The 13,126-nt window shown below is 39.1% G+C and overlaps 1 protein-coding gene across 1 annotated transcript in view; it reads left to right on the top strand.

The window, feature by feature from the left end:
- Positions 1–13,126, top strand: part of qars1 (glutaminyl-tRNA synthetase 1) — a 53,501-nt gene that overhangs the window by 36,865 nt on the left and 3,510 nt on the right. Inside the window, exons 12-20 of the mRNA XM_067413168.1 lie at positions 331–409; positions 1,176–1,415; positions 1,504–1,596; positions 10,631–10,768; positions 11,079–11,166; positions 11,927–12,073; positions 12,549–12,650; positions 12,739–12,831; positions 12,946–13,073. Coding sequence (XP_067269269.1) covers positions 331–409; positions 1,176–1,415; positions 1,504–1,596; positions 10,631–10,768; positions 11,079–11,166; positions 11,927–12,073; positions 12,549–12,650; positions 12,739–12,831; positions 12,946–13,073 — 1,108 coding nt within the window. The remainder of the gene's footprint in view (positions 1–330; positions 410–1,175; positions 1,416–1,503; positions 1,597–10,630; positions 10,769–11,078; positions 11,167–11,926; positions 12,074–12,548; positions 12,651–12,738; positions 12,832–12,945; positions 13,074–13,126) is intronic.

Raw genomic sequence — 13,126 nt, 5'->3', positions numbered from 1 at the left:
AACATCATTCAATGTAAATTGTGATCATTGTAATGGCAATTACAATTTCAAGGGAATAATCGGCAATTATGTTTGTACATTTTTGTCGTGCAGACCTAAATTACTCACTGTCTTGTTCTAATCCTCTGTACTGTTATTTTTGTACTGTTATGAAAGTTGAGCACCTTATCTCTCGTGGTCTGTTCTTTTTTCAAGCAGTTGTTCATTGTCAAAGTACTTACTTCAAGAGAAAGTTGACATTTGCGTGCTTGCAATACATTATGGAATGCATTTAAAAAACATTTCAGAGCAAGATTTAAAAGAAAAAATTTGTTCTTTTCTATCACTCAGGGTACAGACCATACGATGTTACGCACGCCTCAGATCATTTCCAGCTTCTCTACGATCTTGCTGTTGATCTTATTCGCAGGTGAGATTACAAACATGATGTTTCAGGGCTTTTAGAACGTGTGCACCTAATTTATGAAAAGGAGCACAATGGAAGTCCAGCATGCTATGCACAAGCAGACATAAAAAAGCAAAGTTAAGAAATAATAACAAAATTCAGGAACATAGTGTGAGATTGAGAGATTACTTTCTGATAAACCAAATTGTATCACTATTCTGAGACACTTAAAACACTGGATTATGACCTTGTTTTGTGTAAATCAGCACATGCCTTATTTTGAAACGCTCAGTGGTTCAGATTAAAAATTCTAATTTAACCGCAGGATATATAACTAAAAATTCTCATTTAACCGCAGGATATATAACTATATATCCTGCAGTTAAATGAGAATTTATAATCTGAACCACTGAGCGTTTCAAAATAAGGCATGTGCTCATTTACACACAATCCTTTTTTGTTTAAGCACACTGTCATTTTGATTTACAAAGGCTGAATTACTCATAAAACATCCACAATGATGTGCCAGGCAAAGTAATCCTACTGAAGTGATTTAGTAATTTCTTACCATAGGGTTTTCATAGAATAAATTTGAAATAAACATAAAATAAACATTTTATTAATAATTTAATTTACTAAGTCAAATTTACACTTTTACTTTTACAACAATTTGATTCTTCAAAAGATATAATTATGTAATTACCTGAGAAAACAATGGAGTTTATGTGTGTGTGATCTGAATGTGGTCTATATTATTGACTATTGATTCCTTTGTTTGTTTCTGTTTAAGGGGTCATGCATATGTGTGCCACCAGCATGGAGAAGAGCTCAAGGGTCACAACGTCCCTCCCTCCCCCTGGAGAGAGCGACCAGTGGACGAGTCTTTAGTTTTGTTTGACAGGATGAGGAAGGGCATGTTTGCAGAAGGGGAAGCGACTCTGAGAATGAAAATGGTCATGGAAGATGGGAAGATGGACCCTGTGGCATACCGTATAAAATACACGCCCCATCACAGGACAGGAGACACATGGTAAAAAACACTTTGTTTCGCTCACATTGTGTGGGTGTGGTTTTGTTGCTTCATTTTTTGCCACTCTTTTGTTGTGTCTTGTGTATAGGTGCATATACCCCACGTATGATTACACACACTGTCTGTGTGACTCAGCTGAACACATCACACACTCGCTGTGCACCAAAGAGTTTCAGGCCAGGTATGTCACTCAACATTATGACAACATTATAACAGCGCGATGGCTCCGATCCTTCAAATATTCTTATTATTGTGTAATCGATGCATCATTCTCAATAAACCCATCTCTTGCGTGATACCCAGAAATGTTAAATATTCCGATCTAATATGATTTTTGACCTGTAAGGTTACCAGAATAATATTCATACACTGTTTGTTAATAGACCAGAGGAGAACTGGCACCCCGACCGAGCCTGGTTTCTCCAAAGATTTATTTTTGGTTCCTTGCCACTGTTGCCTTTGGCTTGGCTTGCTCAGTTGGGGACACTAAAATTATGATCTAAGTTAGGGCTGGACAATAATTCAATATCAATATATATCGCGATATAATTTTTTTCAATAACGGTGATATGATTTTTAAACACATTTCCGATATTTCGATATGACTGACATTCAAGGCGCATGCCATCAGAAAGAGCAGAACACGATTGACTTCTTGCGTGATGACGTACACCACGGACACGCAGCCGGTGCTCAGCAGTTGTAGGCTGATAGATCAAACGCGGCACGTTAGCTACAAAGAGAGTTTCCCTGCTCGCAACACAAATGTGACTGAACGAGCTTCCACAAGTAAGGAGAAATAAATAGTTGATAAGAGAAGAAAGACTAACTTTCTTTAGTGGCGTGGAAGTGGTTCGTCTATCTAAAGCACTATTCGCACGGGATTAGTATTATCTAGGGACCTCTGTGATTGAGAAATGACTCCTCCACATCTGAGTTTTGCGTGGCGCATTCGCACGGGATAAGCAAAGCCTGTGATTTTACTCGAATTTACTGACTTCTCCCGGATATGATGTTCGTTATAGAGAGCTGTATGAAATCATAAACAGGCATCGATATCGTTTTGATTATTTTACAGTAGCCTAATAAATAAATATAATTTCGTTCAGTTAGTGAACAGACGCCATGAACTGAGCTCAGACCGGCGGCAGGAATCAGATTTCATTTATCACGAGTAGGAAGCTGACAATATACGGCGGAAGATTCGGTTTCAAAACTAAATGTAAAAGCGCCTATTTAAACAAGATTGTCATTGTACTGTACTGTTCTGTTATGTTTTTCATTCAGAACAGTATTGATGTTAATATTAAACACACCATTCAATCAGATTACTCTCAAATTGATACTCATTCTAAAGTGAAAGTATAATCTGTGTGGGCGCGGCTGCACGGGAATTAACGGTGCGCATTATTAATGCAGACTTTATTCTTCGTGAAAGATAAAGATAGAAATGCTCACAGGGAGAAAAAAAGCTTGCAAAAAGTATATACAATCCGCCTAATCCTGGCCAAATCACAGAGATGTCGATTCGCACGGGGCTAATGTTATCACAGGACCTCGGTGTTCGGCGAAATATGGTAGGTATAGGCTAATTTGCGGGGGAATTTTTACTTTACAAATTACAGACATGGCCGATTCGCACGGGATTAAGATCACAGACATTCTCTGCAATTATTACAAATCACCAGAGGTCCCCAGATAATACGAATCCCGTGCGAATGGGGCTGATGTTAAACTTGTGCCGGAGAGGTGCCGACTAGGGGTGTAACAATACATCGACATAGATGCATCAATCTAATGTCTAACAATACGATGCCAAGCGTTACAAATAATCCATGTAGATATTTGTGTAAGAGGCAAGTGGCACATTTGTTTTAATACTTTCCACATTTGCACACAATGTCATGTATTAACACCAACGCGTTCTTTCTCGTTTAAATTACCTTTCAAAGCTTGTGAAAGACGGTCAGACATGGCTTCACGAAAATGTATCATTTTCTCCTGTTTAAAGCCTTGCAAAAGCAGCGTGCACTCATCTCAAACAGAGCACAAATAGGCCACTGAATTGAGTCTTATTTTATTAATTTTTTTGTGCATCAGTAGATAAAGGTATAGTTTTGCATAAAAGGAGAATATCGCTATGAATCGTTCTTCAGTGAAATTTAAAACTTAAAAGAAAATGCTCAATAAACTGCGTCTGCGAAGTGAGAGTCTTGTTTATTTGATGGTGATTTCACATTTCTTGTTCGTATAAAGGCTAAATACAAATAAAAGGTGAACATTAATTTATTTGTACCGTTTTTATTTCTAAAATATTATATAGTTTTATAGGAGGAGGTTTCATAGACTTGGCAAATTAATTTGTCAGAAGTTTGTAGGTACAGAAATCCTTTGTGGCAGTTCTTAGTAGTTTTTCTAAAGCTTTTATATAGTTCATATCGATATCGAAATTATATCGTATCGACCAAAATTAAGAAATATATCGTGATATAAATTTTGGCCATATCGTCCAGCCCTAATCTAAGTTATTCAACTAAGTATCCAAATAAAATTAATTTATTAGATCTTAATTAATTGTATAAACTATAATACTGATCTTCCAACATTGTCGCTATATGATAATTTAAAATAAGCTTATAGCATCACAATATTTTCCAGAACGACTGTACAGCCGAATCTAATTTTGTTACAATATTGTCCTGTTAACACTGACGCTGCTTTGAAACAATCGTCATTGTAAAATCGCTATATAAATAAAGTTGACTTGGCTTGACATTAATGCATTTTATTTCAAGTATCAAGTAGGACGGGGTATTGACACAAATTACATGGTTTGTTTCTATTCGGAGTCACAAGCTCTGTATTTCTCTTTGATTCTCTTTGAATTTGATTTAGTATCAACAAAAGGCAACAATGAAGAGTGATCCAGTAACACTTGTGAAATAATGTAATAATCAGCAATCAAACAGTTGTATACTGAAGAACAATGAACAGTTCAGGGAAGAAGCTGACGGAAACCAGCAAACATACTTCTAATGTGAAAATAAAATGCAAAACACATAACAAAAACAACCTGCAGCTGTCTTACGGCCGACTGCAGCATATTAACATAATAACAACAACGTAAATGTACCAGGCCTGGTCATCTATTGCCTTCCACTGTCATTTGTATTCTTTGTTAAGGGTTAACACCTTATGACCCAGGACCAGTAGTGAAGATCAGGATTGCAATTAATTAAAAGAAACATTTACTTAAGAATAGTTTGCAGTTTCAAAATCAGAAGCCAGCTTCAAGTCTCACAAGGAGTTCGTAGGCCGCGCTCCCGCTCTCACCGTCTCGTTGCCTCGCCCTATCGTACATACAATTGTCCCAACAGTTATACCGTTTTCAAGGTCTTATCCACGTCATTACTGCAATGTGGATGGTTCTGATTGGCTCAGAGACAATGCACAGGCATGGTAAATTTCCACTCGAATCAGTTAATCTGATGCACGTTTCCATAGATGTGTCACTTGTTGACGCTTTCACCACGGAATTAGGCCCGTAGTGACCTTCCAGATCTGGAGCAGGCGCCAGCTTGCCCAGAACAACAAGTCCACCCATCTCTTAGGGTGCCCGTTGTACACCATTCTCAACACTGATCTGTAACATAGAATATTGTGCACTTACACAGATACACAATCTCTCCAAGGTTGGAGCTGATTAAGCTCCAGTTCTAACCAAAACATGCTGATAACATGTGCTTTCTTTTAGTGAGAGGTACAGACAATAGTGCAGGCAATATTCATCTTGACTTTGTGTTACAGTAAAAGGAAATATAAAAGGAATAAAATATAATAAATTAAATTAAAGACAAATCCATATTTAATCTCTGGAAGCCAGGCTAAGTGAGCAAACGCTGTTACTGCACTCCTGACATGTTAGGAGTGTGTAATACCTCAAAAATCCACACACACCACCTTGTTGCAAGTGTTTAGTGACACATCACACATCTCTAGGCCAGACCCTCAGTCACTCCTCAGAGACCAAATGTACAGTTTAGAGAACAAGAAACATTAAGCAAAATCATAACTAGAAAGAATCATTATAATATAGGAAGATAAATTAGGATATATTTACTATATACAGGTATATGGAAGCGGGAGTGGATTTCAGCATTCCCCTTTCACCTTCCCTCAATGGGACTCTAGACCGCTGTGTCTCACAGGTGTCTTTCATTATCACACTCTTCATCAGCCTCACTTTACTCTTACAGCTCTCAAACCCCCACCTTTTTTTGCCTAGCAATGAGAGGGAGAGGACGCTGGCATTGTCTGTTTGCTGTTTTTCCACCTAAATCAAGTTAACTGTACTGTTAGATTTAGATTTTATTTTATTTTTTATGAGTGTGACCAGTCAAACAGTCAGAGCTACATTTGGGACTGTTGCTGATTGCTGGCGGCTGACGGTTGCTTCTAGTTTGAAGGACATTTACTCACTCAGCTGCTCTCTCTTCTCGGTGTCGGCTGCTCACTGGTGATCTCCCTCAGGATTAAGCTGCATGGTGTATTCCTCCGGACAGCCTTTCTTTGAGGCTGTTGTCCTGCAATTGTCCTGCTGCAGTTTGGCCTCTAAGTCTAAGACTGCTGCCCTTGCAGTATTAGCTGGGAGTCGGCTCATGATCTTCTCTGCCATACTATGGACCATCTTCTCATTGTGCCTGACAGTGTTGTTTCTGTCTACCACATTACTCTGTGTTTGACTAATGGCTAGCACTAGTCAAAACCTTTCAGCAGCCTTCATGAAGCGCAAATATTCCATTCTGTAGCTGCTACATTTCAATAACTGCACCATTCCAGTGTGTATCGCGGTCATCAAGGAACATGGACTTCTGCGCAGACTGCATTACATCCATAGAGGTTCTCATCGTGGGTTTGTTTACCATTGGCCTTTCCATCCATCTGGACCATTGTCGCACATCTACCGCATGATTACAACAGTGTTGCTCTGTGTTGGTAACACGGGAAACATTGCGAGATCTCCGCAATCCAAGCTGGACTCCATAGGAAGCACCGCGAGATCTCTTAACACAAAGCATGAAAGAAAATTTTGAGTGGATTTTAGTGTATTACGGTCAATATCAAGACTCACCACCCCATCAACGCTCAAATTAGAACTTTTGAATGCACAATGCCTCAAATGAATCATCTTTCATCAAAGACCACATCATGGATAAGGGATTAGACCTTATTTGTATAAGAGTGTTACGTTCCCCTCTAGCTGTCTAGGGGTCGGGAGAGGAGGTAACAAACGAAAAAGCATAAAAAGGAATACAAAACAAAAGGCTAAGGTGAGAACACACTTCAATCCTCGGTTCCAGAGTGAAGATGGGCTGACACCGGATGATAGGTCAAAGCAAGGATTTTATTTACAATAAAAAAAAGAGAGAAGACATAAAGATTAATGGGGAGCAATGGCTCAGGGGAGAGCAAGGCCTAAAATAACAAACAAAACAGTTCTCTGACTAGGGAGAGATTCTAATTAACCTAAAAACAAAATAAACAACATAAACTTCCCTTAACTCTCTAGCTGTAGAAAAACAGGGACAAGAGCAGTATTAAAAGAAAAAGGCACTCTCCCCCTACAGCTTCCCTTACAATAGTAACAATTAAAATAGAAGGAGCACAATACTTCTCACTTCAGTTGAAGGTAGGACCGGATCACTGGTCACTTGCTAAACTCAGTTAGCCACTGCTAACACACAACTATTGCGATTGCAATTCAAGTTCAAAGCAAAGATTCAAACCGTTATGAATCAGCGTATTGATTCATGACTCATAACACATGTCAAACTGCTGAAATCACGTGACATTGGTGATCCAAATCCTGAATCGATATGCTGATTCATAACCATTCTAATCTTTGTTTTGAAATCGGCCCATTACTATACAAGTCGTTATTTCAGGGGGGTTTTGTGCACAAAACTATTTTTGTCACTTCATAAAACTATTGTAGAGCCACTGTAGTGAGATGGACTTTTTAACAACGTCTTTAGTGACATTTATTGGTCTTGAGAGGAAATCCATCCATGTGTCAATGAAAGGCTTTCTGAGCCATCGGATTTCGACAAAAATGTCTTAATTTGTGTTCCGAAGATGTTTGGAAGTCTTACACGTGTCGAATGACATTAGGGTAAGTAATTATTGACAGAATTTTGCATTTTTTGGGTGAACTAACCCTTTAAAGGGATCCCATGGTGTTGAGACTTGTATGGCTTAATATAACATAAATGATGTCTCTTACTGAATTATGTGGTAGAAAACCCATGAAAGATCTACGTTATTTAAAAAATCGATTTTATATTTGGACCATGGGCGGCGCCATTTTGTTTGCGTTCTAGGTTGATGACGTAGAGTGGTTGAACTCCTCAATCAGCTGGCGTTACCCGTTGCTATTTTTACCACAACGCAACTCGAAAATTGTTTCAGAGTTAAACAAAACAAATGAATTGCTTTGTAATTGTACTTAAAACACACTCAAACATACATGTGCACACAAACTCACCTACACAAGTCACAAACAGATCGGCGGGCGCGCACACACACACCTGACTGCTCTGTCTCAATCGCATGCATCATCACCAAAACATCCTGCCTCTCTTCCTCACGTACTTTATCCCATCGTCCTAGATATTTCCCTCTGCTGGTCACATTAGGCATTATAGTTAATCTACTATCAACAGTCTATCTAGGGAACAGGATGTGTTGAACAGGATATCAACACAGATTGAGGGTTATGTATGCGCGCGCAGTGCGTGCGTGTGTGTGTGTGTTCGCGCCGATCTGTTGGGGTGTGTGTGTGTTCGCGCCGATCTGTTGGGGTGTGTGTGAGTCTGTGTGAGAGAGAGAGTTTGTGTGCACATGTATGTTTGAGTGCGTGAAGTCGGACAGCTGTTTGTAAATCGGCTTTACTCGGTGGAACGTGAGACTGAATGACTGCACTCGAACATGTCCACTATGGTGTCGGACAACACTACAAATGTCCGTCCCTTCAAATAATGCCCTATTTAAGGGTATAGGGTCGATTTCAGATTCAGCCCCTGTCGTGGAGACTGAGCAGCCCAACATCTCGATTGAGACAGAGCCTGTCGTGTGCGCGCCCGCCGATCTGTTTGTGACTTGTGTAGGTGAGTTTGTGTGCACATGTATGTTTGAGTGTGTTTTAAGTATAATTACAAAGGAATTCATTGGTTTTGTTTAACTCTGAAACAATTGTCGAGTTGCGTTGCGGTAAAAATAGCTACGGGTAATGCCAGCTGATTGAGGAGTTCAACCACTCTACGTCATCAACCTAGAACGCAAACAAAATGGCGCCGCCCATGGTCCAAATATAAAATCGATTTTTTAAATAACGTAGATCTTTCATGGGTTTTCTACTACATAATTCAGTAAGAGACATCATTTATGTTATATTAAGCCATACAAGTCTCAACACCATGGGATCCCTTTAAGTTTATAGGCATTAAAAAGCTCTCCCGAGGTAAATAGTGTTTTTGTATAAAAAGTGACATTATATACAACTCTTTTTTTTTTTTTATACTGTTTTACTGAATTCTTTTCATAGTTGAAACACTGATTGTGCATAATCAACAGCATTACATGAGACCTGGTTCATTTCAGTATGTTGTACTGTTTCATTCACATTTATTTGTTGACATTCTCTCTATTACGCAGTGATTATACAGAACAGCTAGACAATAGCTTTCCCAATATGACTATTACCACATAGTGGCCCTCATTTATCAAAAGTGCGTACACCAAATTTCCAGCGTACACCTTGCGTACACCCAAACCCACGGTGACTTTGAGATTTATCAATATGGACGTTGGCGTACGGCACACTCAAATCCTACACCAGCTCAGCAGGTGGTGTACGCACGTTTGAGTTAGTGGGAAAATGCGCAGAAAAACAATTCCTAACACAAAACGCACTGACAAGATATGCTATATGACCCACTGTTAAAAACCACAACAACAACATTCAGTGTTTATTTTTGTGCAACATGAACGTCAATGTTTAATTTGTGTGACTTTACCATAGAGTTTGATTTGTAGGCATATGTATTCCTACAGTCGCGAGCCTGTGCGCTTTACCGGCCCGCCTGGCCCAGCAGCTGCGCACGGACTGGGACTAAAATAATTCAGACTGACAAAATTATAAAAATGACCTTCTTCTTTTAAATAATAATAAAATCAATAAAAACGACATTCTTCTTCTAAATAACAAGCGTCATTAATAATAATAATAAGAAGAAGAAGAAGAAGAAGAAGAATCTTACAAATTGTCATGTAATTATTAATGTGAATGAATCTTACTCCACATCACATCATCATCACTGTCGTACACCCCAATACATGCCGTGATACGAAATCAAATGCTAATTGTTTCAAAACGTGCTGTAAAATAATGCATTGGGATGGTAATTTCTTATCCAAACAGCTATTTAAACTGCTGGGGTGCGCTTCTCAACCCCCACACTATTAACAGCTCGTAATGTTATAACGTATTTCAAACTACTCATATTATTACTCATATGAGCTCGTATTTCAGCTCGTAATTACTCGTAATTTGGGTCCATATTTTGTTTTTGTGGGTGCCTTTATTCCCACTCTTTATACTCTTAAATAAAACAATTTCGGTTTTTTTTTCCACTTCCCTGGTGATCTCGATGGGTGCGTCTCAATCATCTCAATAGTTCAGTAGTCAGAGCACTGATCAGGGAGTCAACCCATTGACTTATGTCCTAATCAGTGCCCTGACTAGTGGACTAGTAAGATGATAGAGCGCGCCCGATCTCCACTTCGGAGAAGTTTCGCTTCTTTGCCGTCTTCCGTGTGTCCATGGCGTAAAATGAGGGCGTGCGGGAGGCGGAGACTTGAATATATAGGGGCGTGTTATTCTAATGGCGATCGTTTTCAGCCGCGGGATTTATCAAGGGCAAGTATTGCGTACACCTGAATTGCAGAGGTGCGCACAGTTTCATAAATCAGGCGGTGAGAGGAGTGTAAGCATAATCTTGCGCCAACATATACGCCTGTTTCTACGCAAGATTGATAAATGAGGGCCAGTGTACTTTAGTATTACTGAAACACTGTATTAGCTAATTGGCTTTCATGGCTCTAACTATCCATATACTTTTGCATTTAGGCACAACTTTTTTTTTTGTCTCTCTCAGACGATCATCATATTACTGGTTGTGTAATGCTCTGGATTTGTACTGCCCTGTGCAGTGGGAGTATGGCCGACTCAACCTTACTTATACTGTTGTTTCCAAGAGGAAGATCATCAAACTGGTAGAAACAGGAATTGTTAGGTAAGACGCACATCTTTTGTGTGTGTGTTTGTGTGTGTGCCCTTGTTTATATTACATTGTGGGGACCAAATGTCCCCATAAGGATAGTAAAACCTGAGATCACCTACATTGTAGGTGAAAAAATCCATTACGTCTATGGAAAGTCCCCACAAAGATAGTGAACGTGTGTGTGTGTGTGTGTGTGTGTGTGTGTGTGTGTGTGTGTGTGTGTGTGTGTGTGTAGGTGTGTAGGTGTGATGTTTGTGTGTCTCAGTTGTTTGTGAATTTTCGATTATTATATTATGTTTGTGTCCTGTGTTGTATGTTTCAGAGATTGGGATGATCCACGACTCTTCACACTCACAGCTCTCAGGAGACGTGGGTTCCCTCCACAAGCTGTAAACAATTTCTGTGCCCGGGTGAGAGAAAATTGGGGCAGCATTGTATATCACAAGTCAAGATATGTGAACGATCGAATGGTAGCAGGAGCTATGGTCACTACTAGAGATTGACCGATTGTGGATTTTGCAGATTCCAATAACTAAGATTGAAAAATGACTGATAACCGATTAATTTCTGATACTAGTTTTTAAAAACAAGTAATATGAACAAAAACGTTCTATTCAGCAGTGGTGGCTGGTGAAAAATATTTTAGGTGGGACTATTTATCAGCTCAGAACTTAGAAAAGAAAAAAAAGCAAACAGTTACATTAAATTGAGATTGCTATTTTAATGGCAAATGTAGAGCGAGAGGGAGTGTGTGCATGCCCTTGTTTATCTTACATTGTGGGGACCCATAAATAAAACCCAAAAAATAAAAGTGCATTTGCAAATTATGGAAAATAATATATTAGTCACCTACAAAAAAAGCTAGATTTCTGGCTCTCACAGACCTGTAACTTCTGAGGTATATAACATCAAGTATTAAGATTGACTTTTGTTGACGGCCTGCAGTTGTTTTTGATATTCTAGGTATAGAAGTTGGGTGCATCTATGCTTCATTGTGGATTTCCAAATCAGTCGTTCATCTAACATTAAACAGTCAAACAGGAAAATGAATCGGCCGATTCTGATAATGAAATTGTATGCCAGCCGTTGCCCCTTTTATTTGTTGCTGATATATTAGTTTACCACTATTAGAACTGTACCATGCTGTTGACATCTGTTGTTTTGTTTTAGGTGGGTGTGACTGTTGCCCAGACCACCATGGAGCCACACCTGTTGGAGGCATGTGTAAGGGAGGTCCTTAATGACATTTCCCCTCGTGTCATGGCCATACTTGAGCCCTTGAAAGTCACCATCACCAACCTACCAACCAATGCACAGGTACACATGCATAAGTGCATGATTGATTGTTCCATATAAGGCATAATTTACAGCTAGCCAGACATTATTACAAAAAAAAAATCAGTTAAGTGGCCTTAAGAAGTTTATTTAGCAATGATGACAAAATGACACAAGCTTTTCTAATTACAGCCAGTCTGTCATTAACAGTTTTGGCAAAATGAAAATGGTTATTTTGCGGTAATGACTGGCTGTAATTTTACTGATTTATGCTCTGTACTAAAAATGATATTGAAGTTCTATAAGGTATTTTTTGCTAAAGTTGCAAGCTCTCTTCAGGCACAAAGACTTCAGTAATATGAGAAACATAAAGGTTACAACGATGAACAACAGTCAAACAATACGTTTAGATTAACCAAAAATATATTTACTGCTCATTGACCAGTCAAAATCAAGTATTCCAGAGAGCCATGCAATTACTGCAATGGATCAGTCCTCTGTTTTTTCCCCTATTCAGAAGGAGCTTCGAGTCCCAGACTTCCCAGCCAATGAAGCCAAGGGCAGCCATGTGGTTCCCTTCTCAAAGACCATCTTTATTGAGCAAAGTGACTTTAGAGAGGTAAAGATTATTTTCTGTTTTAAATTTAACCAGCATCCCATATAAGCAGAGGTGACACTGTTTTTGCTGTTTTGTGTGTTTGCTGTAGGTAATGGAGAAGGGCTATAAGCGCCTGACTCCAGATCAGCCAGTAGGCTTGAGACATGCAGGATACGTCATCTCTGTACAGCGTGTCATCAAGGTGAAACACCACTCGCTAAGCTCTGCTAATTTTAAAAGCCTTAGAAATTTTGCACATCAAATATGATACAGTAGGATTTATAGAGTTTATTGTCTAATGTAACGCTCTTTTCAGGATAACTGTGGTAAAGTGTGCGAGCTAGAGGTGACATGTGTCAGCTCAGACTCTGCGGAGAAACCCAAAGCATTCATTCATTGGGTGAGCGAGCCACTTCAGTGTGAAGTGCGCCTGTATGAAAATCTGTAAGTGTCCTTGTGTACTGACAAAACAGAATTTTAAATTTTGTCACATGTCT

This window comes from Pseudorasbora parva, chromosome 13 (assembly GCF_024679245.1).
Source record: "Pseudorasbora parva isolate DD20220531a chromosome 13, ASM2467924v1, whole genome shotgun sequence".
NCBI lineage: Eukaryota > Metazoa > Chordata > Actinopteri > Cypriniformes > Gobionidae > Pseudorasbora > Pseudorasbora parva.
The sequence above is the reverse complement of the archived record's forward strand: the minus strand, read 5'-3'. Positions and strand labels throughout refer to the sequence as shown.